Source organism: Amblyomma maculatum, chromosome 11 (genome assembly GCF_055883805.1).
Source record: "Amblyomma maculatum isolate TAMU_Amacu chromosome 11, ASM5588380v1, whole genome shotgun sequence".
Lineage (NCBI taxonomy): Eukaryota > Metazoa > Arthropoda > Arachnida > Ixodida > Ixodidae > Amblyomma > Amblyomma maculatum.
This window is the reverse complement of record NC_139354.1, coordinates 36,196,145-36,224,081: the sequence shown is the minus strand read 5'-3', so window position 1 is coordinate 36,224,081 and position 27,937 is coordinate 36,196,145. Positions and strand designations below refer to the sequence as shown.

Genomic DNA, 27,937 nt, shown 5'->3' with positions numbered 1-27,937 from the left:
TGGCCCGGAAGTGGATATTGTTTCCTGAACTTTTGACAAAAGCTGCACATGGCGAACCCATAAAGCAATACATGAATTCACGTTAGAATCAATAGCAATATTTCCGGGCTTTCCAGTGCTCTTCCTGGTAATTAATTTTATTTTTTTTTTACGCTAGCGATAGCGAACACCGTAAATAATATTTTTCAAAAAAAAAAGAAAAACAGGTACCAGGCGCATACTTGTTCACAATCGCGAAGACCAATTTCGTCGCACTATTACAGTCTGAACTTTTCGCGTTACCATGGCAAACTGCAGGATCCAGTGTGGCTCGACACCTTGCTTCTTTTTTTTTTTCTCTTCTGCCGAAAAGCATATCGCAATTTTACAATTACCGGGCGATTTTTGCACAATAGTATACACATAACCAGAAACTTACAAACTGTTATCTCACTTTTCAAAACAAAATTGCCTCTCTGTACGTAAACGAGCGAATATTATTTCGGTGAATTATTTTTGTTAATGCCATCGCGACCATTTCAAATCGATCGTATACAATTATCAGCGAAATGCCAGCAGTATGTGTTTGGGCGCTTCAACTACCTTGATTAAAACTTGTGCTCAATGTTTCAGTGCAAATGGAGAGCATTATCTGTACTTGATAAGTATCTCTCTCAAAGAAACAACTTCCATTAGTCCACTTCACGAACTAGCCTATGCATCAGGGGAAAGAAAACATACGTCGTCACAACTAAGCACGCGGGTCGCAAGAAGGTACGCAGTGGCCTGACGTCAACGCTGAGAGGCGAAACGTGGCCGCGCCCTTGCCGTATTGACGGGTTCCTAGCTGCTATTTTAGTTTTCGCCACTCACACTTCTTCCGCTTCTCCACAAGGTCGTGACGCCATCGTGACGTCTTATCGATAGCAACGCTATCGCTATGATCGCGGATGCTTTTATTACCCGCTTCAAATCTTCCACTATCCGCGTGTTTCGAAACCAAGCGCCATATTATATCAAAATGCCAGCTTTACTTATCGTTGCGTCACCTGTGGCTTTAAAACTGAACAATTATTAGAAGAATTACTACACTAGGAAGCTTTTTATAACCTTTGGCCACATTTTATAGGCGGCAACTCCATTTGCTGTTTCCCTGCGAACATACTTATCTACATGGGAAGGTGCTCTAGTATTGGCTCTTAACTGTCTTAATTCCGGTGTGTGGAATTCCGACTTCGGGTAATTTTCCTCAAAGGTCACGAAAAAAAAAAAAGAAATCACGCGTCATTCATCACAATCTTTCAAAGTATATTTAGTTAGAGAAGGACCTCGCTTCATTTCTTTACGTCAGTTGCCCGACCGTCTGCAATGCGGTGCCATAGTGCGAGCAACACAGCGATACATTTGATATCACCCCTTGAGAGCTTACCGAAAAGAACATAAAAACATACGCGCTAGGCAACTATCATATGCGGTAGGTCACTGATAAGGCGCCAACGTCGCCCGTACCTCCAGCCGGCACTCTTCCAGAACAATGGAAACATGGCAGCTGCAAATCGTCTGCTCACCGCGTTCGGTTTTGTCTGCACGGTCGCGGCAGCAGCCATGAACGTGGAAACTCGTGAGTATGGAGGCCGTTCTCCAGTCAATAGAATTCCTTGTAGCATTTAGATAAAAACTGTATTAAATGGCGCTATCCCTGCTGAATATTGCACATACAGCCTAGGCAAAATATATAGAGCCTGAAAGTCTAAAGTATGTGTCGTACACTGCTTACCCATAAGATATACCTTTAGAGACACACCTTTCCTGCTTTGGTGCGGCCTGTACTTATAGGGTTTTCGGTAGATGTCAATAGCAAGATAATATACTCGTCCTGAGACACAAAGAAATCATACTGAGATTGCAAGATTATCATGCTGCTTAGGAAATTCGCTTATGGTCCACAGACTAAGGACAGATCGACGCAGTTTTTTAAGCACACATTGCTGTCAGGAAGTGTGTGTGTGTGTTGGGGGGGGGGGGGGGGGTCTGAGTCGAATCATTTGACCATTCCCGTCGTGTTTCCTTTTCTGTTTGCCGCCATGCATAGCGACACATACAGGTGCCCAGATGATGTGTAGGGGTCATGGGCAATTACCTGCGCATCGGGTTGGAAGGAAGCAAGGGTACCGGATGGGCAAGGCCCAAAATTGAAGAGAAAAATAACTCGTAAGGACTACGCATGGACTGTCTGCGTTTCGGAAGAACATCGGGGAAAAAAATAAAGAAGAGATACGCACCGTGAATGACAGGTGATACGTAGAGGGAAGGAGGAGGGTTAGAACACTGATTCCACCTTACGTAACCCACTTCAATCGTGTTTTCTCATCAATACTTCCAAACACCTGGAAAGCGTGTGCGATGCAAGACAGCCTATAGCCAGCGGCCAACATTACCCAGCCGCTGAGGAGTTGAGGAGCACCGTGCTCTGTTTCGCGGTCGTGCCCGTCGATTGAGTCATCCTGTTTATCGGAATGATACTCGGCCGTTTCTTCGGTACTGCCCTGATGGGGCTGGGACAGGTGGGTTACCGCCACTTGCGGCGGGCGCTAGCCTGCCACCGAATTTTTATCTGTTGTAGGCCGTCATTGCACCCACCACCGTTTCGGTGGTGGACGACGGCTGTGGTTGCGGCGCGCGTCTTTCTCTCTCTTTTCCTTTTCTTTCTTCGCTAATTTACTCCCCAGTTGGGGCTGGGACAGATGGGCCACCACCGCTTGCGGCGGGGCCAGTCTGCCACAAAATTTTTATATGTTGTAGGCCGTCACTGCACCCGCCACCGTTTCGGTGGTGGACGACGGATGTTGATGCGGCGCGCGTCTTTCTCTCCGACTTCCTTTTCTTTCTTCTCTATTTTCTCTTCTGTCTGCACGAGGCAGCGGAGGTGGCTCAGCTACAGAGCCAGTAGCAGGCCCGTGCATTTTGTTTTCCTTCTTCCTACAGCCACAACATTTTCTGTCTGCACGAGGCAGCGGAGGTGGCTCAGCTACAGAGCCAGTAGCAGGCCCGTGCATTTTCTTTTCCTTCATCTTACAGCCACAACAACAACAACAACAACAACAACAACATTCCGACACGAGCACACATGCTGCAACAACAGGAAAACTTCCGGTCCAACTATTTACGGCACACACGTGTCATCAGGCTCACGTGTTTAAAGACTGCTTAGATCTTACATAAAGCATTTCATTGGCCTTAGTGCAATTCTGAAAGAAACACGCGCGCAGAAAACCGGAAATACATGATAACCAAGCATACTAATTGCTATCTGCGCAGCGTGCATGACCCACTCCTGCAGAAGGTTTGGTTTGATTAGGGGGGGGGGGGGGGGGTTAACGTCCCAAAGCATCTCAGGCTATGGAGAGATGCCGTAGTGGAGGGCTCCGGAAATTTAGACCACCTGTGATTCTTTGGCGTGCACTGACATCGCACAGCACACGCACAAGGCCTCGCCTTTCGCTTCCATCCAAAAGCGGCCGCCGCGGATACCATTTATATTGAGAAAGGTGATTAGACGTAAGTTCCAGAGGTATCGCCTGTCGGCACCTGGTTTGGGCACCAACGTAATGTAGCTTCAGCCAAAGGAAACATGTTGAGAGAATCTTATTTTTCACAATAGTCTACAAAACTGAAGTACATTTTTTTCTGGAAACTTATTGGTCTAACAAGCACTCAATCATGCACATACACACAATGTACAATCTTTGCCAAAAGTAAGTGGGCAGCATGATTTGCTTTTTGCTTGTATTCTAAAGCCTACATGGATTTACAGAGGATCACAGCTTTCTAAGAAGTGAGGACAAGAGCTCGCATTTGTTTTGCACTAATGTACAGCTTCAGAAGTGGTATGAATTCTCTGCTACCCGACTGAGAAGCGGAACACGCAGCCTGGTTACTTTTGGCAAAGACGGTACATGTCATACAGGCTATTTGCTTGTAATAATAACACTTATGTGTATCACTGTTCTTTGGAACCGTACATCATAACACTGAGACATTCAAAAACGCCTCTCTTTCCTAGTAGTACGGATAGTCGCGGTCACTCTACCATTCACAAAAACAATGAACCTTGTTAAAAATAGTCGGAGGAATTCTTCCTACCCGAGTGTGGTTAATTCCTCATTCATTTAAGCGTGTGTACACCAATTTCCATAGTTTGTACAGAATCGCAAACATAGCTCTTTGCAGACCCCTGTTACTGATGAGAAGTTTATTGCAACAAAAAAAAAACTTAGAATACATGCTCACATATACACTATATACTATACACTCTGTCCAACACTATATCAAACAATGATATACAAGCTTCGGGTTCGTCCTGCATAACGACCATTGCACTAATGCCAAGCTAGAAAGCACACAACATGCATGTGTTAAGACTTCAACATCCCTCCAAAGAAAAGGAAGAAAAAAAAAATTGGAGGACGCTTAAGCTTCGCCTTCAAGAGTGGAACGCGATAGCGTTATTGCACCTCGTCGAGAAAACTTATTAAACGCAAGGGTATTGGGGCATCCTCGCACCGGTACCGGCGCGGCCCGAAGGGGAGAAGCGGGTGAGCGAAGATAGTGATCTAAAGAAAGGAAAGACGCTTGATTTTACAACCCGTGAGGGTGCACGGCGAAACGTCAGGGGCGAGTGGCGCGCCACGTGTCGGGGCAGCGCCGCACATTGCGAGGAGGGAGGGGTTCTTCTGTGTTTATTTATGAAGTGCATGCCGGGATTTATCGCTCACTACCAACGACGCCGACGACACCGGCTTTTCTGCGACACGAGCTCCTTAACGCTACCGCGTTAAAATGATAGGAGAGGAAGGGTGGGCTTTCGCCATTCTCCTCTTACCAAACATCTGAGATCCTGTAATTTGTTTCCAAAACGCTTCCGAGAAATGTGTACTATGAAGCCGTAATACCGCCTAGGGACTCGCTATCTTCTAGGTTTCTCTGACCCGCGTAAACATCTCGTATAACCAAATTTTTTGGCACGCAAGGGGCATTCTCTCGCACATAATGCTTGCCAAATGACACAAATGTTTATGCCATGAAGACTGCCCTCACAAAGGACGATAAACGAACCGCACATCGTAGCAGACGACCAAAACAAATATGTACACACAGGTCGCACTCATTGACACCGGCGCTGTCTTCTACAGTGGACCGTTCTCTTACGTACTCTTGGCATGATGTTTGAGAAGTGCTTGCCCCGCCGGGGTGGTGCAATGGTAAGACGCCCGACTACTGTGCCGGAGTACCCGGGTTCGAACCCGACCTCGGCGGCTGCGTTTCGATGGAGGCGAAACGAAGAGGCGTCCGTGTGCTGTGCGATGTCAGCGCACGCTAAAGATCCCCAGGTGGTCGAAATTACTCCGTAGCCCTCCACTACGGCTCTTCTTTCCACTTTCACTCCCATCTTCCACCCTTCCCTTACGGCGCGGTTCAGGTGTCCACTGAAAACACGTGTGACAGATACTGCGCCTTTCCCTTCCTGTGAACCAATTATTATTATTATTATTATTATTATTATTATTATTATTATTATTATTATTATTATTATTATTACTGTTATTATAGTTTCCGGCGCTTGGTAAATCATGCAGGCAGTACAGTAACCATGAGACGAAGAAACCTTTGTTTCTCGACTATGGTTTGACAGGAACTGAATATACAGCTGTGTAAAAGAAAATTTGGAGGACGCTTAAGCTTCGCCTTCAAGAGTGGAACGCGATAGCGTTATTGCACCTCGTCGAGAAAACTTACTAAACGCAAGGGTATTGGGGCATCCTCGCACCGGTACCCGCGCGGCCCGAAGGGGAGAAGCGGGTGAGCGAAGATAGTGATCTAAAGAAAGGAAAGACGCTTGATTCTACAACCTGTGAGGGTGCACGGCGAAACGTCAGGGGCGAGTGGCGCGCCACGTGTCGGGGCAGCGCCGCACATTGCGAGGAGGGGTTCTTCTGCGTTTGCCGCAAGATGGCTCTGCATGTGCGCAGAGCGCAGAAGAAATGTACCGGAAACGTACTTCGCTACTCGTGTAACTGCGACTTCTGTAACATGCTCATAATTACCGATATACACTGCAGTATAACGTTCTACGGCATGTTTCTAAGGCAACACCGCATTCACTAGAAGCGCTTTTGTACCGCTTTCAAGCATCGAACTCGTGGCTGAGTGGTAGCGTCTCCGTCTCACACTCCGGAGACCCTGGTTCGATTCTCACCCAGCCCATCTTGGAACTTGCTTTTTATTTATGAAGTGCATGCCGGGATTTATCGCTCACTGGACGCCGACGACACCGGCTTTTCTGCGACACGAGCTCCTTAACGCTACCGCGTTAAAAGGAGGGGAGAGGGGGGGACGTTGAGAAGCTGAAGGGAAGTTTATTACAACTCATATACTCATATACATGCTCATATACACACTATATACTATACACTCTGTCCAACACTATAGCAAACAATGATATACAAGCTGCAGGTCCGTCCTGCACAACGACCATTGTACTAATGCCAAGCTAGAGTAGAGGGAATTTATTGCCTTCCACACACATAGGTACTTGTATATACACACACGCACTGTAGTTCATACATGGGAAGACAACGAAAGTTGCGATACTAGGAACAATCACATATTAATAGTTATTTCGTGTTCATCAATACCTATAGAACACATGCTCAAAAAGAATTATAATGAGAAACTTAATGACAGATGATTAAATCTTATACGGCAATACACTTCCTCATGATTCGAGGTACGTAACAAATGGAATTTCTCCATGACACTGCTGCTTAAACCGAGCGCGTAAATCACCGACGCCTACATGATACGCCTGGAAAAGTGCAATATAGCACTAAGTAAATTTCATTTGCTGTGCAACAATTCAAATTTCACCGTGCAACAGCACTAGCCGCAACATAGATGCACTGTCTTCCTTCGCCCACTCAAATCTGTTTACCTAGTTCTGTGATCCGGCACTATATTACAAGTAGCGTCTTATATTTTTCTATATTTTCCATGTCCGGTCACTCGCTGCGATTGAGCGTTTCAAGATTATTAATTCGTAAGCATCACATGGCTGTGTTTGCGGTTTCGCGTCCTCGCGAGTTTGTCCACGTCATTACGTTCGAACGAATGAGTTCATGGTTGCATCACATAGAGCATCAAAAAATCTCATATGGGAAATAGGGAGGTGCATGCGGGTTAATTAATCAGAGCCAATTCAGACAATCAGACGTCGAAATAGTTGAGAAGGGTCATGTCGACGCCCAAATGGGGTCACGCGGTACTCGACTTTGGTGATGGGAAATTTTAATTGTTTGAACGTTTGAACGTGAACGAGCGGGAAAGGTTTGCGTGCACAAATGAGTGGGAATCGCCTGAGATGCCCTTGCGCCATTAAAACCCACCATCATCAAATGGGTGGGAATGGTGAGAAAGTGTGTAATCAACCTACTGCAGTCTGGAAAATTCCGAGAGCACTTCAGGACCTGTAGAGCAGAAACACGAAAGCCTGAGCGTTGCTGCTGCATGCACACAGTACATCGCGCGCCCCTTGTCGAAAACGACCAGCGTTCAGTGGATCGGTTCGCCGGCGTCCTATAATTGTTTACAGGAAAGGAAAGGCGCAGTACCGGTCACTCGCGGAATCCCGCTGACGCATATCGCTGACAACACAGCAACGCACAGACGTTTTTCTCCAGTGCAGATTTTGCAGTGATCTCGGAAAACATCTACATGCCAGTTACGAACGCCACTTAGCGAGGCGCGCCAAAAAATTAGAGGGTCTCTTAAATGGTAGACACTGGTACTGCTATATCTGTGATGAGTCTTGCTTTTATTTGTGATGCGTCTTGCCTTTCTCCTTCATCGAAAGGCAGCCGCTGCGGCCTGGATTCGATTCCGCATTCCTGAAAAAGGGACTGCAAGCCATGCAGGTCGAGGGGTTTCGGTTTGGTTTTGTGGGGTTTACCGTCACAAAGCGACTAAGGCTATGAGAGACGCCGCGTTGGAGAACGCCGGAAATTTCGACCACCTGGGGTTCTTTAACGCGCACTGAAATCGCACAGCACACGGACGCCACTCCGTTTCGCCTCCATCAAAACGCAACCGCCGAGGTCGGGTTGGAGTCCGGGTACTCCGGCACAGCTGTAGTCGGGCGTCTTACCACTGCACCACCCCGGCGGGTCTCCTACATAGTATATGTAGCTTGTTACACATCCAGCGTTTCAAACAACTTGTCTCGCAACCTTTGCTAGAAGCTCAGAGCGCTCCTTTCTCATGTGCAGCTCGTTACGTTATCCCGCCGCGGGGGTGCAGTGGTAAGACGCCCGACTACTGTGCCGGAGTTGGGTTCTATTCCGACCGCCTGCGTCTGCGTTTCGATGGAGGCGAAACGAAGAGGCGTCCGTGTGTTGTGCGATGTCAGCGCACGTTAAAGATCCCCAGATGGTCGAAATTACTCCGGAGCCCTCCACTTCGGCTCCTCTTTCTCACTTTTCACTTTCAATTCCCCCTTGCTCCCTTCCCTTACGGTGCGGTTCAGGTGTCCACAGATCAAGTGTGACAGATACTGCGTATTTCCCTTCCTGTAAACCCATTATTAAGGCGAAAGCCCCGCCGGAGTGGCGCAGTGGTTACGGCGCTCGACTACTGTTCCCGAGGACGCGGGATCTAATCCAGGCCTCGGCGGCCGCTTTTCGGTGGAGGCGAAAAGCAAGGTGCCCATGTGGTTTGGTTTGTGGGGTTTAACGTCCTAAAGTGACTCCGGAAATTTTGACCACCTGGTTTTTTTCAACGTGCACTGACATCGCACAGCTCACGGGCGCCTTGCTTTTCGCCCCCACCGAAAAGCGGCCGCCGAGGCCGGGATTCGATCCCGCGTCCTTAGGAACAGTAGCCGAGCACCTTAACCACTGCGCCACCCGTGTGCTGTGCGATGTCAGTGCAAGAACCCCAGGTGGTCGAAATTTCCGGAGTCCTCCACTACGGCGTCTCTCGTAGCCTGAATTGCTTTGGGACGTTAAATCTCACAAAACAAACTATTAAAGCGAAAGCCTTGAATGGCTCATGCTGTCGTGGACAAAGTATGCCCCGCTTTTGTGGCATTCTGATTGGCCGTGGCGGGATGCGTCCCTGCCATCTGCAATGCCACACTTGAACGCGCGCCAAGGAACGCCACGAGGCCGGAGCGATGGCTTACCGTCCAAACACACTTGCTAGAGAAAGTGTGATAAATACTGCGCCTTTCCTTTCTTGTAAACAAACTATAATTGTATGTAGCACTGCAACTAATGCCGACAAGAGGCAAAAGAAGGGAGGCAAATAGGAAGGGTAGGCTTCCGCCATTCTCCACTTAAGAGACATCTAAGAAACCCTCTAATTTATCATTATTATTATATTACATCGCTTCAAATAACTTGAATTACCTTTAACCATCTACCAAAAGGAGGACTTCTATAAATGCTGCAAGAGCTCCAGTACACGGATTGGAAGCACACCTCTAACCTTGTTTAATCTTGACAAAGATTGTAAATTGGTTAAATTTATTAACGCAGAATGATTTTTCGCTAACAGGATTTGCGTGTCCGCGCAAACCTTTGAATACAGACCGAAACAGCAGTAGACTTCTAGGGTTTGCGGCCTCTTTACTCATTGTGGGGCGAAGTTACGCATCCGTTTACATCACTTCAAGTGGTTTCACCAGTGACTCATTACGTGTACACTTGCAGTGTATATGAGCGACAACTGCTGGCCGGGCGAGCCCGCAAGGAAACGCTGGGGTTTCACGAAACTCGAGACAACCGGCAAGCAGTCCAGTATGACGCTGAGATCGCACAGAAGGAACATATCCGACCAGTGTAAATCCCGGCTGCGAGTCACAAGCCCGGTGGGTTCGCGCCTGGTCATGGTCATCGAGGACCTGGATATGGCCACGCACCCCAAGGAGAACTATTGCATCGATTACATGGACGTAAGCAAAACACATTCGATGCAGTACACCTGTCGTTAGTATATGCTCGTCTAATGGCAGGGATATGATGGTGTATTAGAATAATAATAATAATAATAATAATTAGTTCACCGGAAAGAAAAGGCGCAGTATCTGTTGACACCTAAACTGCGCCGTAAGGGACGGGAGAAAGATGGGAGTGAAAGCGGAAAGAGAAAAGGGGTGCTGTAGTGGAGGGCTCCGGTGACGAAACGCATTTATAAGAAAGGAGTCACTCCGCGGGAGACATGCCACCAAGCTATTTTGCGAAACTATTTTGTGAAATATGTTTTAATTTTACTTCGTTCTTTAGTAGTTATAAGCACCTAAATGACAAGATTAATGATGTTAAATTCACCTAAAATGGAGAAAATAGCGTCGGGTAGAGAATGGTCTTGGGAAAAAACTGCGAGTTCGAAATGTACACTGTTCTGAAAAGGTTAAAAACCTGCAAGGTTTAAAATAAAAATAGAAACTTGATTCGTACTTTTCGTAATTAACCGTGTAATTACAGGCTACATAAATCACATTGTGCCCGTCTTGCTCTACTAACCACCTGCACAAGGCCGTGATCTCTCTCGTTGATTTGAAAATATCAGCCCGTAAAGAATAAAATATACAACATCCGGGATATTTTTTCAAGAACACGGCACTTCCTATTCGCCATTTGCACTTCGAAGGGTCACCTGATGCTACAAATAGAATGCGCTATCACTGTCCGGGCCCTCCCCGCTTGCTCCTGTGTTGGCGGTCCCTCTTCACCCCCGTGCTATACAACAGAGATTATTCCCACAGCTTCAATTTACGTGCACTATATTAGAAAATTTTAGCTTACCGTGATCCGCGATCCACTACCGTGATCCGCCACCGCGCGTTCCACTGCGCATGCCCAGATCCCTTGACGCCGATAGATGGCGCCACATGCTGGATGTCGGCACACAGACCTGCCGCGTCGGGACCAATCAGCTTGTGCGCTCCGCCCACGCACTGTAGCGGGTCACGGTGGCGGATCGCGGATCACGGTAAGCTAAATCGCTCTATTATAAAAAGAACAAAATGCAGTCTATGGGATTCCCTCGATAGTGATGCATTAGCTTTAACTTTACAGCGCACAGAACGTATAACGCAACCACTAAAGCTCAGACCAAGAGATGACAGGGGACCAGGAGGCACTGCGACGCGGCCTCACTATTCCCACAGAATTCAAAGTTGTTGGGACCGCGAAACGTGTCCGAATAATCGGGTTTTCGGGTTAATCGAACACGGGATAGATATCGGACTGTGGCACAAAAAAATAGTAATGATTGCGAAAACGCACCACGCTTCGCCCCGTCGTCGCATTTGTTTTGTAGCTTCTCGCGAGAGAGCATCAGAAGTTGCTCTCGCGTACTCTCGTGTAACGTTCTTAGATAAGAGACATTATCTCAGAACGTTGTTGCTCCCGCACTACTCGCGGCTAGTCCGAGGGCGTGACGGCCAGCTCGAAGGAGCGGGGCAAACAGCGTGCAATTTGAAATAGCTGCACGGCGCAGTTCAGGGTCCGTATTCCGAGTCTGCGTTGTTATCGAAAGTGTCGCTATCTCCCCCAACATCCAGTCATCTCATTGGTGGAAACGCTGGAACCTGATGCTACCATCTCATCCGGTTCCGTAGTGGCAACAGCCGGTTCCGGCGTTTCCACCAATCAGATGACTCGAGGTCACGTGAGATAGCGACACTTCGATAACGACGCAAACTCGGAATACGGGCCCTGGTGTCCACAGAGCAAATGTGACATATACTCCACCTTTCCTTTCCTGTGAGCCAATTATTATAATTATTATTATTATTATTATTATTATTAATACTATTATTATTACAGGGAAGACGACTTGCGTACGAAGTTACTATTTTTTTTATGCATGGAACCCCGTCCGTCCTGCCGATGACCGTTATCCTAAGAAAGGTCAAATTTACGCGGAAGTATACCTTAAATAATTTAGATTTCGGCCACTTAACCCTCTACTGACGGCAAATCATTAAAAGTAACCGCACAGGTCTATGATGCGCGTAGCAACACGTCGCAGGCACGGAACAAGACTGATCGCGTTACGGGATAGTCACCGCCGTCACTGCCACTGATATAGGTAGGGAGATGGTTCGGTGCGAGCGCCTGCGCAGTGCCAGAGCCCTTCTGATGCGCTATTAATACCGCCTTGAATACGGCTGGACAGGCGAAGAAAAATGAGCGCGCCATCCGCTGCAGTACGAGTCATTGAGACACATAGCACGACCTAGCACGTTACAAAGTAACGCAGAGTTAGGAGGAGACACTGTACATTACGCATAGCCGTGACTAATAGTCGTTATGAGACGTAATGTATTCCTGTTGCGTAGTTTGTACGAACATGACGCATAATCCCAGTCATGGATCATATGAATTATAAGATATAGCTTGACTCAGCAAACAACTAATGTACAATAGCATCGGAACACCTTATAAGCGCAGACTTGAACACATGCGACATTAGCATATAGTGCTTTCGCATTACCACTCGTAAGCAGACTTTGGTGTCTTTGGGGAATGTTATTCTCTGTGCTGAGAGTTCGAAAATTTGACACTACTGCATGTCAAGCATTATCATAGCTTTGTGGTGCCTCTTCCAAGCTCCGAAGGACAGTTGCTTGATTGGTCTATTCTGAAACTGTGATCGGGCCTTCCTGAATTGCATCCCGATCATTCGATGCAACCGGGACGGTGAAGGCCGCTGCTTCAATTTGCCCTGTCATGTATACATTAAAAATTAAGAGGCCGCTTAAAATTCTTCGAATCATAGTGAAGTTGGAACTAACGAGCTCTAAGTATTTAACATCCCGCAAGGGCTTAGTATTGGAACTAAATAAAGGCTTTAGTGCATTTGAGAGGTAGATGCGGCAATGGTGGTAGCGGGGAAAAAGGAAGATTCTTCTCTTCGTTCCACATATTCTTCCGGAACTGAAGAGCGCAAACAGAAGACAATCCACAAAGAAGAAGAGAACACAAGGACAGGTGCACAAGGACATGAGCACCTCTTTTTTTTTTTTTTTTTTAAGTCGATATTTGTTGCCTCAGGGCATCAGTAGGTTATGAGATGAAGGATGAATAAATGATTAAATGAATGGAAAAAGGTTGGCTGATTTTATGAAGTCCAGAAGTGAGCGATGATGAGGTCCCTGCGTCCAAGTGACGTATGAGGCAGGATTGGTTGCTGAAAGGCCAGCTATTCTCAGGTGCCGGATTCGTGTTGGCTTGAGTGCTGGGCAGTCCCACAGCAAGTGGTGGATGTCGGCCTCGACATCTTCGTTGTTACAGATCGGGCATCCTGGGCGAGGATATAAGTGTTGGAAGTATGACCACGTCCTAGTTACTGCTGGTGTAAGGGCAACACCGACCCGGATCCTCCTAAGCGCAACCTCCTCTGCACGGGTGAGACCGCGGGGAAGGGATATCGCACAAGGAGGGATAAGTGCACGTGTGCGGCGCCGGAGGTGCTCCTTTCTTGACAAAAGGAGGGTAGCGTCGTCGACTTCGAGAAGCCGTGGGATTGACGCGTCTTGGTTCACGAGGCGGGTTGCAAAATCAGCTTGACTTTGGGAAGGCAGCAGATCCCGTGGGACCCACTCAATGCGTATTGACTGTGGGATGCGCGCCGCAAGCTGGTGGATGTCCTGGCAAATTTTAGGGCAGCGGCTGACACGTCGGAGCAGACGTACTGCTTGAAGTGCGTCAGTGCGGATGACAATGTGGGCTGTAGGGAGCATGGTTATAGAAGTCACGGAGCAGAGTGCCTCTTGAACTGCCACAAGCTCAACGCAGAAAGATGTAAGTGGTTCCGAAAGCTGAAACGTAGTTGTCTGATTCAGGCTAGGTCTCCGTGGACAGTGGATTGCCGTTTTGGCTTCACAGCCTTGCAGGCTTCCATCTACGTACACTACTATGGAATCTTGAGGCAGGTTAGTATCTTGCTCTTCAAATCTCTGGCGTAGCAACGATGCAGAGTTGGCAGACGTCGGTCTGCGGATGTCAGTTGGCTTGTTGTCTCCTAACTGTATAAATTTCCAGGGAGGGAGAACTGGCGCAGGTGGCTGAAGAATAATGTGTGACGTTGCATACGCCCTCTTTTCAGCTAAGTTATCACCAATACTCGCTTTTTATGACCCCCCCCCCCCCCCCCCAGCCTCTCTTATTCTCTATTGAAGTCTCTTAACGTGACGCCTATACAAATCTTGAATTTATTTTTAATCCTCCCTCGTTCACATTCTCTCAAATCTTCAAAATTTTCTTTCAGTGCTCCTTCTCACACCTCATTCCCCGAGTTCAAGCTCCTTCGGTTGATTACTCTGGTGCAATTACGTAACGCTTACTCGTAAATTCCCTATCACATTCTTTCTTATGTCGAAGGTTCTCAAACTGGACTCTCTGGTCAGCCGGTTCTGCGGTCTCCTGGAAGACACCGTTCCCAGGACATACGCATCGCTGGGCAATGAGCTGGACTTCAAGTGGAACTTTTTTACCGGCCAAACAGAGCGGACAGGGTTCAGAGTTGTTCTGACGACATTTACAGAATCAGGTACCTGTCGCAGTTTCAACTTGGTGCACTATGCCACAGTTCCAACCTCTTCAAGAAAGCGATCTATATACCCGCGAAAATGTTCACAATCATGACGTCTGGGTGTTTTTATAAAGTGCTGTTAAGCAGTGTGCTCACCTTTAGTGTACTTGCACTGGGTTGAAAGCGTACTTTATAGAGTATTTTGTAATAGCTACTAGTATCAGCGACTGCACTGTTTTGTAGTATGTTACTTTCTTTTAAAAAACGTAGCATAAAGTTTAGATACTCAGTATGCTCGGTTCTTTCAAAGGTTCCCTTCGCTACTTTTTCAATCTTCTGGGACCCCCAACGCGACGGATGCGCCACCGCGCTGACGTACATGTGGCGCTATCTGATGTCCTCAAGGCGACCTGCGCATGCGCAGAGATGACATGTGGAAGAGGGTGGCGGCACATGCTGTGAAGAGTGTCTATGATTTAATAAAAACGTACAAAAACTGAAAGCTTTGTAAGAGCACATATGTGCAGTAGTAGCAGATAAAGGTCTTCGCATATCCGCCTTACTGCGTTGCAGGTATTAAGTAAAATACCTGCAAGAAAATAAGTTGCAGGGGTGCAGGTATTAAGTAAAAAATTCGTTAAAAAATCGCTTTCTCGTATTTGTTATTTGTTTGATTTTAACTTTGTAGCTCTGAAAAAGAACTGTACATAAAGAAGCGATGACTAGAACAGATTTAATATTTGTCAAACAGACACAAATGTGTACTCCTCCGTCATATGGGAGCATAACCAGCTGGTTGGCTTGGTAAGACGTTTATAGATAATGCGGGTGCCGACGGCAGCAGCCAGCGTATCAGTGCGGTTGAGGGGTGGGACAGTCAAGGCAACGAAGGGATTGTAGCATTGCCGAACAAGGGAAAAGAATGTTTCACAGTTGGTATAAAAGGGATATATGTGCTCGAGTACCAGGAATGCGTGTTCGGACATAAGACTTGAGGGTGAATTTGTACTTGTGTACCAATAGCTTTCGAAGGGTGCGGTACAAGTGGATGTGGCGAGTGCCGGAGCTTTTGGCGGTCCCTTTTAAAGGGACAGAACACTGGCCAAAATGTGCCATGAGATTATGGTGGAGATGAAAAGATCTTGCCCCGTATAGTGCAGATCGAACACTGCAATATAAAAGAAAAGAGGCTTTACAATTTTAATTTGCCATTGAAAATCGCATAAAAACAACCGAGGCGCTATCTAGCGGAGAAACCTTAGTACTTTCAGCGTAGACCCCCACGTGACTACATGTCAGCAAAATATCGCTGATTGTCGTAACTGCACATTGTTCTTTTTTCTTCTAGGAGTGCTTGCCATAACTTATTATATTTTGCGCACTCTCCAGTGCGTCTTTAAATAAAAACCACCCCTTCTTTCGCTACGCGAGAGGTATGCTTTCAGGTTTTGACACTATATGGCGCCACAGTGTTTGCAATTTCGTGAATGAAGCAATGACAGTGCCCACTAAAACATTCGTCGACGAGGGCGTGCGTTATTGTGCCGTAACAGCACTGAGTGTGAAATTGAAAAGGACGTTACTCTACGCAAAAAATGTCTGATTACTGCCGGGCGAGTGAAAGTTATATTTGTTTTTGGTACGTCTTTTTTGTCGACCACCAGTCGTCATCGCGGTCGCTGCTCATGGTTTCCAGCATCAGACTACATAAAAACGGGCGCACGCATTGATCGGAAAATTCCCGGTAAAAATTTTCTACACCGATTCTAACAAAACCGTTATGCAATCGAACATTTTAAACATCAATCTTTCCACTGCGGCGAAAAAAAAATCGAGACATAAATTCCAGTGTTCTGTCCCTTTAAGGGCAATAAAAAAATAAACGCCTATAGTTACGAGTGCTAAAATATAGCTACGGTCAAATATTCCTGTTTTATTGTCACAGTAAACGGCGAGAACTGCACGAGCACTAGTACAGGGCAGGATGGTCTCTTTCGGTGCGACAATGGACGCTGCATCGACAGCAGGTGGCGCTGTGACGACAGGAATAACTGTGGCGATTCGTCGGACGAAAAAGGATGCCAAGGTGAGAGCTTCATTTTAAAGCAGTGCCTACATACCGTCGAATTGGAGCACGGTTTCACGTAATGCGTTGCTAGTCGCGTATTTAAAATAAGGTATATTTTCTGCGGATTTTGTAGCGCATTAAAAATTGGTTGTGAGGAATGCCACTGCCTCACTTCAAAGGAGTACTCTGAACTTCGCCGCGTGGAATAGAGGCTGGGGCTGATAAAACTTTATTCACAATAAGTTGGAGGAATAGGGGAAGTCAGCTAGCGTGCCGCAGGCCTTGGAGACTTCTGGCAACGCCGGCCCACTCGACGGCCTTGGGTCATCGCTGGACCTTAGCTTGTCCCAAGCTTCTTTAGAGGGATCAGGCAAGAGTTCTGAGGGAGGCTTATGGGCTTTGCACGCCCAGATCATATGCTCGAAGTTCTTTCTCCCCGAAAAACCGGCAGAAGGAATAGAGTAACCACTGACATTGCACAGCACATGGACACCATTTGCGTTTCTTCTCTATCAAAACACGGTCGCCGCGGACGGCTTCAAAACCGGGTACTGTGTGCGCTCACCACTGAGCGACCGCGGCGGTTATGTGAAGCGTTGAATATTTAGTTCAAAGCCTACGGGAATCCTCCAAGGCGTAATTGTAACAAGAAAGTAATCGCTAATTCGCATCCACCAAAGCGCAACTATAAATGGATACAAAAGGAACCTTTACAGCTTCCGAGGAACTTCGCAGTCGAAGAAAAATCCGTTCCGCTCCGAGGTTTAAACCCAGGACCACAGCCTATCCGAGACATTCTCTCAACCATCCGAACTATCCTGAAAGGTTAGCAGATCGCACGGTAGGGCGAGAACGAATCGCTCAACAACTCGAATTGGGAACGGTCTTTGTCCAGTTTTCAGGGGAATACCAAGTTGGAGTAGATTTCATTGCAATAATGAAACACATATACCGTGATCCATACAGGAGAAGGCGGTAAGCCCGGGTCTCCTGGCTTCGTACTCAACTCTAGAAGGATGCACACAGAGTCTACGTGGATGTGAAAGCTAACGTGGCCCGAAAGGAGCAGATATACGAGGGCGACTGTGGATCACTCCCAAACCGCCACCTCCCCATCTTCAGTAAAGGAAGAAACCCCAAACCGAGATCATAGCTGCAGTGTAGCGCCCAGAAAGCACAGACTATAGGCCCACTATTGATACTTTGTCGCCAAAACCGGGTCCGGCATAGGGCCGATGTCTTACCAGCTCACTCCAATAACGGGTCGTGGTTTGTGTTGCTTGAGTCATGGTTGTCAAACAGCAAGGCGACTCGACAAACCCTCGCACGCAGTCAGAGACTCGCAGATAAGACGCATCAAAAAGCTCCTGACAGGCAGTCACAATACTAGGCCCCACACTCACACACATCCCACCAAATTACGTGGGCCCCGGTCTATTCGGTACTAGAGGGAACCGAGAAGAAGAATGCTCTGGCTCATTATTCAGCCGAGCGGAGCCAGCCATCTCCCTCCCACCCCTCCCTTCCAACTACAACGAACCTAAAAAAATCAAGTGGTTCAATCGCAAATTCTATCCTCCTCAGCATAAACAGCCGAGCATAGACCGTGCTACAGCCAGGGTGCAAACTGAGACTCCTTCCTAAATCTCGCTGGTGCCCCGCTCACTGCGCACTCCTTCACACCGTCATCACTATAGGCAACCTACAGTGCCCAGGCGGCGCTAGTGGAGCGCAGCGTTCAGCGCCGCCAACGGCGGCGCCGAGTAATCTGAGTAGGCCGGCGCGGTCGGGTTGCGTTCGCGTTGTACGGCTAGAAGCATCTCGGCTATCATTTTCTGCGGTTTTAAGGCAATCGAATGTCTTCAGAGCTACTTCCGAAAACCAATATTGACACCGCCTTTTCGAGAATGCTCATATTTGAAACGTGAACGGTGTCGACGTCACCGCGAAGTGCGTGCCGTTCGCGACGGAACACCCGCGCGCACAGCTTTGAATTTCGCGTCAGTAGACGGAGATTTTTTTTAACGAAGTTTATTCTCTCAGGGCACCAGTCGGATATGTGATGATGAATTAAGAAATAGTTATATGAATGAAAAATGTTGTAAACGTAGCTTTTCATTTACCTATTGCGTTCACACCTCATACCCAAACATTGAAAGTGCAGAGAGAACCTGAGAAGAGATTGATCGCCATTTCTTCTTTTTTTTTGTTCTTACTGTTTGATTATAGCAGCATAATGGTTTCCTCGCGGTTTTGCTGTACAGTTTAATACCATGACGAACACTTTTGTTCGTGGTGCACCTTTCGACAGTGCCGAGGAAGTTACAGGAGGCATGGTGCGGTACGCGCTACGGATGTGGCGATTGCAAGCACTGTGCGGTTGTAGCGTGCTTCATCAACGAAAACTGTGCGTTCCGGGGGCGGGGAGTAGGGGGCCTCCTACATCGTTGGAAAACTAAAGCTCTTAATAACAATAACTGGCATGCATTTTGTACCTCCGTACCTCAATCTTGCGGAGAGCCGGCGGGTAATGCTGGCACTCAATGGCAAAGCTTTTGTAAAGGAGGTCGTTAAGAGTTAGAATTTTTAGTGTTGCTACTAATGATGAAATAGTCTATCGTCTGGGACAAGAGAATCTTGAGTAGCTTGAGCATTCGGTGAAAGAAATATTTGGCGCGGAACGATAGAACGAAGTTCCATTCTCAGCGTACACAGTATCATGGGCCTCTACACTCCGCTACTTCGACTTTTTCAGCACCTTAAGAACTAATGTACAGATAAATATGCTTATTGAAATCTATAATTGCAAGTGTTGAAGATATTTTGGCTTTGTGGTTCCGAATAGACACCGCATTAGAAATCCAGTTCACAGATCCACGAACATATTTTTTTTTATTTAGCCTCCGTTGAAATGCGGCTGGAATACGATGCTGCGGCTGCGCGGCTTTGTTGCTTGTCTGGACGTATGCCACTCGATTTTCCACAGCATATACCAGTACACGCCAAATGTTACAGCGCGGAGCGCGTACTGAGTAGTATACCCCAACCAGCGTGCGACTCCCCGAGTCAGAAGAGCGTTTCTTTCGCTCACGGGCAATCGTCTTATTTTAGTTTCTTGGCGTCTGTACGCCAATGGCCCCATAAAAAAATGAATTTCAGTTACATTACTCTGTCGCAGCCACTATCTCCTTCTTTCATCATTCTCCCCAGGTTCTCCCAGCAAGCGGTACGCTTAGGTTTCCTTCGTGATTGTGGCAGTCTTTCTCGCCGCCCTTGCGCTTATTTCTATTCTTGTTCACATCCGTAGTAGTCGAAGCATCGCACGAGACCACTGAAGTCACTAAATGAGTAAATCATACTCACTGGGATAACAAAACGCGAACGCAGAAGGAACACAGCGGCCGCAACATATACGGCGTCAGCTTCTGCGCCGCCTCAGTATTAGCTCCCGTCGGCTACCAGGTGGCGCCACATGTCTCAGCAAACTCCATTGCAGGTTGCCTATAGCACAATATATGTCAAGAACCTCCCGACATAGATAAAAAGCCCTTCTTGAGTAAAGCTACACGAACGGGCCTGCATGGCCTAGGGCCAGCGTGTCAAAATGTAAGGGTCCTGGAGGGCTGCATTCCGATGTCCCTCCCATAATAATGACGCACCTGCTAACCCGGCCGCGTAATGTAGTCTTGTGTCGTTACAGAACCCGACGAACAGTCAGTTCATGGTCATGCCATCTGCCGATCAACTGCCATAGGCCGAAGATATGTCCGAATTTGTCGCTCCCAACGCCAACAACACCGACGTCGCATTTTCTGGACAATGTGGGCTTTAACGCTATCGCTAACGACGCCACAAAGAGAATGTATTGTGTACATCATACATACAAAAACGCACATTACTCACAACGCGTCGTTTGAGCAGTGGGAGGTACAACTAGCAGTGACACACTGGAGCTCCTACAGGGCCTTAATTATACACGTGCGCCAAGCCACCGATGGGAGTGGAATCCTTCAAATGAAGATGTCACTTGTCAAACTCAAGAACAACTCTGCCTTCCTGGTCATATATTAATGGTTTCACTGGTTGCGTTTTGATGTATGTTCATAATTACTCGCTTATACAAATCTACAATCTACGAAAAAGGAACCTCACATCTCAGTCACTTCGACGCAAGCTGTGATCGCTTCTTGCAAGGATGAGGGGATCGAATCGCTGCAACACACAGTTCTATGCGCTGCCACCGGCAACAGCCCAATCTTCGCTGTGATTGCAGCTACCTCTTAGTGTAAGACCCGCTGGGCGTGCTTTCACTCGCGGCGCGTCGGTTCTCTATAGCATGAACCATGAGTAATACACCATTCGAAGAGAAAGTTTCATAAAGCTTGCTTCACGTTTACCTTGAAGTTGTCGCTGTACGGGATAAAGAAATTTCGTACTTGATTTCAAAAACACACCGCGGTGGCAAGCATGACGCCTTGAAATGTACTTCACAGCTAGGACAGCACGCCGCCTATAAAAAACGAATGCCTTTGGTGTGCCGCACGAATTACGGTCTGTCGACGTCCCCTGCGCCCCTGCGGTCTTGCGCTCTGAGCAGAGGTCTTGTTCCGCAGACTCCATGCGCTTCCGAGTCGTTCTCACCCTTACGGTAATCAAAGCGTGGCCGAAAGTGACAGGAATCGCTGAGGATGATGCATACTGATGTACAGAAGACACACTTCAGAGAATTATTTACATCGTTCTGCACACTTCAGTGTCTTCCGACATTATTATGCATGACCCTCCTCAGCGATTCCTGTCCCTGTCACCAGCCTCGGTGGATGAACACTAACGACGCTTGGATAATATGCATGTGCTAAGATCTGAGGTGAAACCCTGGCCGCGTTTCGGCGGAGCGAAATGCTGAAGGCAAGCATGTGTTACCAACACATTAAGAATTATGCTGAGCGATGCCGGAGCGTATCAGTGAACCCCGCGTAGCCTGAATGCATCCCTTACTCTTACGGCGCCTTTTCCTCTTCCCTATTTATGCCCCGCCGCGTTGGCTCAGTTGTTACGGCGCTCGACTACTGACCCCAACGAGGTGCGAGCCGTGGCGGCCGCTTTTCTATTGAGGAGAAAAGCCATGTACTGTGCGACGTCGGTGCACGCTAAACTACCCCAGACGGTCGAAATCTCCAAAGTCCTTCACTGCGGCGTCTCTCACCGCCTGAGTCGCTTTGGGATGTTAAACCCTACAAACCAAACCAACCTTCCCTATGCATCTGTTTCCCTCGTTTTGATTCCGAATAAAGGGCACAGTAAGTGTCTCAATCCTCGGTAGACATATCAATCGTGCCTTGAATGAAGAAATGGAGGCGGGTGCGAAAGAAGGAAGAGAAGATTGTAGTCAAGTGATCCTCTCCAGTTCTCCCCTATTGTCGTCCCGATGCTGCGCAAGGGGCCCGTGTGATTATTCCGGAATCTGTTCACCTCTCGCACCTTTTCCTTCTTTCGTTATCTCTTTCTTGCCATCTTGCTCAAAATACTACTGAGGAGGCCAGAGGATATGAGACGGCTATGGTGTCTCCCTATAGCGGTCCATGTACTAGCTGTGCAGTGCGAGCGTACATTTGTTATAGGTCACCAAGGTTGCCGAAATTATACAGGAGTCCCCGATTACTGTACCTTCTCTACATCATCATCATCATCATCATCATCATCAGCCTGACTATACCCACTGCAGGGCGAAGGCCTCTCCCATATTTCTCCACTTAACCCGGTTCTGTGCTAGCTGCATCCACTTGACCCCTGCGAACTTCTTAACCTCATCCGCCCACCTAACTTTCTGCCGCCCCCTGCTACGCTTTCCTTCCCTTGGAATCCAGTTTGTTACCTTAAGCGACCATCGGTTATCCTCTCTTCGCACTACATGTCCTGCCCATGCCCATTTCTTCTTTTTAAATTCCACTAGAATGTCGGTAACCTGAGTTATTTCTCTGACCCACTCTGCACGCTTCCTATCTTAATGTTACCCCTACCATTTTTCGTTCCATAGCCCTCTGGGTTGTCCTCAACTTAAGTAGAACTCTCTTGGTTAGCCTCCACGTTTCAGCCCCATAGGTGAGTACAGGTAAGATGCAACTGTTGTATACTTTCCTCTTGAGCGATACCGGTAAGCTGCTAGTCACAATCTGCGAGTGCTTGCCAAATGCGCTCCATCCCAATCTTATTCTTCTTGTTATTTCCTTTTCATGGTCCGGACCTGCGGTTACTATCTGTCCTAAGTAGACATATTTGCCTATTACTTCCAGTACTTCGCTACCTAATGTAAACTGCTGTTGCTTCCCGAGGCTGTTGAAATTACCTTAGTCTTCAGCATATTGATTTTCAATCCTACCTTTCTACTTTTCTTCTCTAGGTCATCAATCATTATTTGCAGTTCATCCCCGAGTTGCTTAGCAAGGCAATGTCATCAGCAAATCGCAGATTACTCAGGTATTCTCCCTCTACCCTTATCCCTAACTTCTCCCATTCCAAGTCTCTGAATACTTCCTCTAAGCAAGCTGTGAATAGTACTGGGGAGATTGTGTCTCCTTGTCTAACAGCTTTCTTTATGGGAATTTTGTTACTTTCTTTATGCAGAATTATGGTTGCTGTGCAGCCAATATATATATCTTCCAGCACTTTCACGTACGGCTCGTCTACCCCCTGATTTCGCAATGCCTGCATCACCGCCGATGTTTCAACTGAGTCAAATGCTTTTTCGTAATCAATGAATGCTATGTATAAGGGCTGGTTATATTCCGAGCATTTTTCTATCACCTGATTGATGGTATGGATATGATCGATAGTAGAGTACCGTTTCCGAAAACCTGCTTGATCCTTTGCTTGATTGCAGTCTAAAGTTGTTTTGATTCTATTAGCGATTACCTTAGTAAATACCTTATACGTAACAGACAGTAAGCTGATTGGTCTGTAATTTTTAAGGTCCTTAGAAGCCCATTTCTTATGAATGAGGATAATGTTTACATTCTTCCATGGTTCCGGTACCGCGTCGATGACATCAGGCACTGCGTATACAGGGTGGCCAGCTTTTCTAACACGAAGCTTTTCTAGAACCACCTAAGGTTCTAACATGCACTCACTGCGTGACTAGACGGAGACTAACGACTGGTTCGCCGGCGCTTGATTGCCCAGTCTCGCCATGATCGAGTGTGGTGCGTTCGGTTCGTGTACGTTAACACTTCGGCGCAGGCGTCAGACTGATGTGTAGCGATGCTGAATGAGTTTTTGCTCATATAACTAGCGTTAACCGGGATAAACATATTTTTTGCGCTTCGCCCTCATAAAAACGCGGCCGCTGAAGTCCGGTTAGACTTTCCCCAAAACCAATTAATCTCTTATAGCCCATTACTCCATGCCTGTATAAAAATTGGAAAGACACCTGAAGAAAGTCATGCAATAGATTTAGGGACTGACTTCATACTTATGTCACTAATTAGCAACAGTAATTAACGCCCACTGCAGTAACTCACGACTTTAGATTACTGAGCTGAGGGGACCCGGGTTCGATCTATACCATGTTTCGATGGCGGTTAAACGCGAGGCGGTGTTGTACTGTGCGATGCCAGAGCATATTAATGAACCCAGGTCGAAATTATCTGCAGTCCTCAACTACAGCGTCCCGAATAGCCCGAGTTGATATGGGTCATTCATTTCATAAAGGATAAACCTAATTAAGCTTTGCTGTGTTGTAACTATACACTGTGAAAGTCGATGTTCACACGAAGCCTTTGTTCCTCCTCACTGAAGGAACGTTCCGCGGTCGCGTAGAGGAAGCATTACCGTCTCGCTTGCCAAGGGTAAGAGGTTCTATTCCACCACATTACCATCTATTTTTCAAATTAGCATGACCCTATTGGTTAAGGGGATATGGGAATAGCTGGGAGCCAATGCACATGCGCAGAATGGTACAAAGGGCGAAGGACGTGGTTACCGTCCTCCTATCCGCACTGACCCTATTCGAATACTATCAGGACATACCTGACCAATGCAAAAACCATGTACAAATCCTCCCGTTTCTTTTTTTTTTTGTCTTTGTTTCAGGAACGGACCAGTACAAGGTCATCCTAACCATCTGTGCATGCATCGCGGTGGTCGTCGTTGCAAGCGCGGTGGCCATAGCGATATGTTTGAAGCTGCGGAGCTCTCCGCGCCCGGACGCAACAGTTAGCAGGCATGCGACAGTGTACAGCATACCGGTCGGCCGACAGAACCAGAAGTCATCCGCCATGCAGTCACCATAACCATCGAACCAAACCGCAACGCCGCTTCAATCTAGAGCACATCGTTAACAACTAAAGTGTGGCAGCTACGAGTTTTTGCTCTTGGCTCGCAACATACGAAAGGTTATTTCATCGTCACCAAGCAGAAAGAAAAGGATAAGCGGGACCGACATGCTGTTAGGCTGAACCTCATTAAAAAAAAATGAAGCAGGGAAACTGCCCAGCAAGACACCGTTCGACGTTGGAACACGTCGCGCACAAGACACGTACTTTCCCTCCAAACTATGCGTCATCCATATACCTGGCCGCTACCTGTTAGCCCCTGCACATGCAACTGTAAAAAGATGAGGTGTGAATCTCTTCGAGGCTACAGGCTCCACAGAGTTCAAGTCATCAGCCCGAGGGCTGTAAAGGCCTGTTCTACATTTCATTCGGAGGCAGGAGAAAACGGCTACTATACTTGTGCTCCAGAAAAGATGGCGGCGTCCTGGACAAAACCTTCTGTATGGGTAAAACAACGGACATATGCGTGCACCTTCATATAGATAGATGGATTTATTGAAAGGAAACGGCAGGAAGATTGGCCGGAATAATTCAAATCTGACCTGCTACTCTGCACTGGGGAAGGGGAAGGAGAGAATAAAGAAGATCATGATGGGTGACGATGTGGGAGAAGGCATATGAAATACATATCTACAGGCACAGTGGCTTGCTTTACAAGCGCGAATCAAGTCCGCTGGCGCTCAAAAACGGCAAAGAGCACGCACTGCGCCCAGCAGAACTTCCTCCGACAGAGGCCTCTTGTCCAAACGCTTCAAGGAAGCGGCTAGCGCACTTCTTTCATCTCATTGGCGATGCATCCGAAGCTATCGACGGAAGCTAGAATGACCACTTCATGTTCGCGATTGGTTGCAGCGTACGTGACGTCACTCTCGCTGCTGAATGTTTGCTTCTTTCAAGATCACTATCGCCGTACTGTCAACAAGCGCCAAGAGCGAGCAGTTTTCACGAAGACAGCAACTAAGCGGCGCAGAGACGGCATGCGCCTAGCGTTAACAAAATATATGAAACTATATGAAGCGCAGCCTCCTCCATTTGAAAGCCAGCCATTATTGTACGATTGAAACAACCGGCACGTGTACCCATTAAAAAACCCGGCAACCGTGGCGGCACGTACCGCACGCGAGGCGGATGCTCTGTCACAAGGTCACCGTTCCGGTCAAACTACTTCGTACTGTCTACCTCCGTGTCTGAGAACTACGGTCCATTTTCTTCTTTAATTAAGCCTAAAGCACCCTCACCTGGTGTGCTTTAATCGTTTCGCTGCTAGATCCACCGCGGAAACTGCATCCTAATTTCAGTGAGATAGTATTATATGTATAACGTACGGCTAACAGGACCAGACATCTTATAGTATGCATTGGCTAGCTCAAAGCCTATAGTCCCCCATGCCTTCAATGTGAAGCAATGGTAGGCTTAGCAACGGTAGGCGTACCACCACGCCGGCGGCCGGCCGCTAGCGTGGCTACAATGTATTCTCAATTCTGGCGCAACATTATTTAATTATTGCCATTATTATATAACGACTTGTCGATGCAGCGGGCTATTAGCGACCCCATTAGAAGTCGACACATCTTGGTTAGACAGTATGGGGTACCATTGGATGCCTATATTAGTTTACTGGCCGCGATGTGGCGCCACTAAAAGGTTGGTTGGTTGCGCAACTTTTATTTCCATCGGAAATAGGCGTCCTCTTCCCTGCCTCCGGCACGCGTGCCAGGGAAGACGGGGAGTCGTGCGCCCGCGGATTAAAGGCTGGCAGGTAGCCCTGGCTTGTTGCGGCCTCTTCCGCCAGATGGACGGTGCAGTACTGGATCGCAGGGTCCGCGCTTCGCAGAAGGGTATCCCAGGCTTCTCTACATGTTATATTTAGTCCTATCCCTGGGGCCGTAATTCCGTCTCCTCAACGGTAGAGTCCCGCAGCGTCTTTCTCCTCTGAGCGCGTTAAATGATCGTTTTCTTTATTTATTGCCTAATAATTATCAGATTTTACACATAAAGAACATTACACCGCACGCGCGCGCGCGCAAACACACACACACACACACACACACACACACACACACACACACACACACACACACACACACACACACACACACACACACACACACACACACACACACACACACACAATATTACGAGACAAATACACAACATGGGTTAAAACCGCGCGATTTGGGCTGCGTGATCCATTACAAATCAGTCCCCATTTGCAGCAACACTTCCATTCTCGGAAGCCACTCAGGCACTTCGTCTTGTGTCTTGAGAACTTCAATAACACTCGCATATCGAGAGGTGTCTCTGAACGCAACCTAAAGGTAACATACACTCACTGAAGGCAGAAAATGATTTCGATGAAGGTAAATGAACAGTGTTACCGTTGTCATGTCATCCCCTCTGGTTTTTGTGGCTATTAGCAAATAAGAACATCACTTTTCTTTTTCTTTATTGCCTAATTTATTATCAGATTTTACACATAAAAACCTTACACATTAAAAAACCCCTGGTACAGCCATATTTTTTACTCGTTTAAGGACTGACTTCCATGGACCTGCACAGTACAACGATCTGTACTTCGGGATCGGGAGAAAGACATCGCACAAGTCCTTGTAAAGTCTAAGTGTAACTTTTTTTATTTTCTTTTTAAACCGCAAAAATCTTTCCGGGGGGCTGTCCCCCTTTAGATTGCATTATGTGATGTTTTTAGTTTCATTTTTATTAACTGCCACGCGAAAAAAATTTTATGTGATGTTTTTAATTTTATTTTTATTAACTGTGACGCGAAAAATTAAAAACATCACAAAATGAACATAGCGAATATAGTGAACAGCTAATGAGCTGCACTAAAATTTCGCATTAGCAATTATAACGTTGAACGGCTACGATTAGAAATGACTGAAATGCTTAGTAATGAGTTGTCATGACTAAGAGACAGGTGGCTTGTAATGACCAATATGTTTACGAC

General features: G+C 47.2%; 1 protein-coding gene across 1 annotated transcript; it reads left to right on the top strand.

Annotated features, from left to right (window-relative positions):
- The first annotated feature begins 1,297 nt into the window (after positions 1-1,297).
- LOC146173492 (uncharacterized) lies at positions 1,298-26,137 on the top strand. The gene is made up of 5 exons (XM_084583475.1): positions 1,298-1,600; positions 9,744-9,985; positions 14,424-14,592; positions 16,520-16,660; positions 24,731-26,137. Exons 1-5 carry the CDS (start codon positions 1,522-1,524, stop codon positions 24,928-24,930), a joined length of 831 nt encoding a protein of 276 aa, XP_084439601.1. The 5' UTR covers positions 1,298-1,521; the 3' UTR covers positions 24,931-26,137.
- The last annotated feature ends 1,800 nt before the right edge of the window (positions 26,138-27,937 follow it).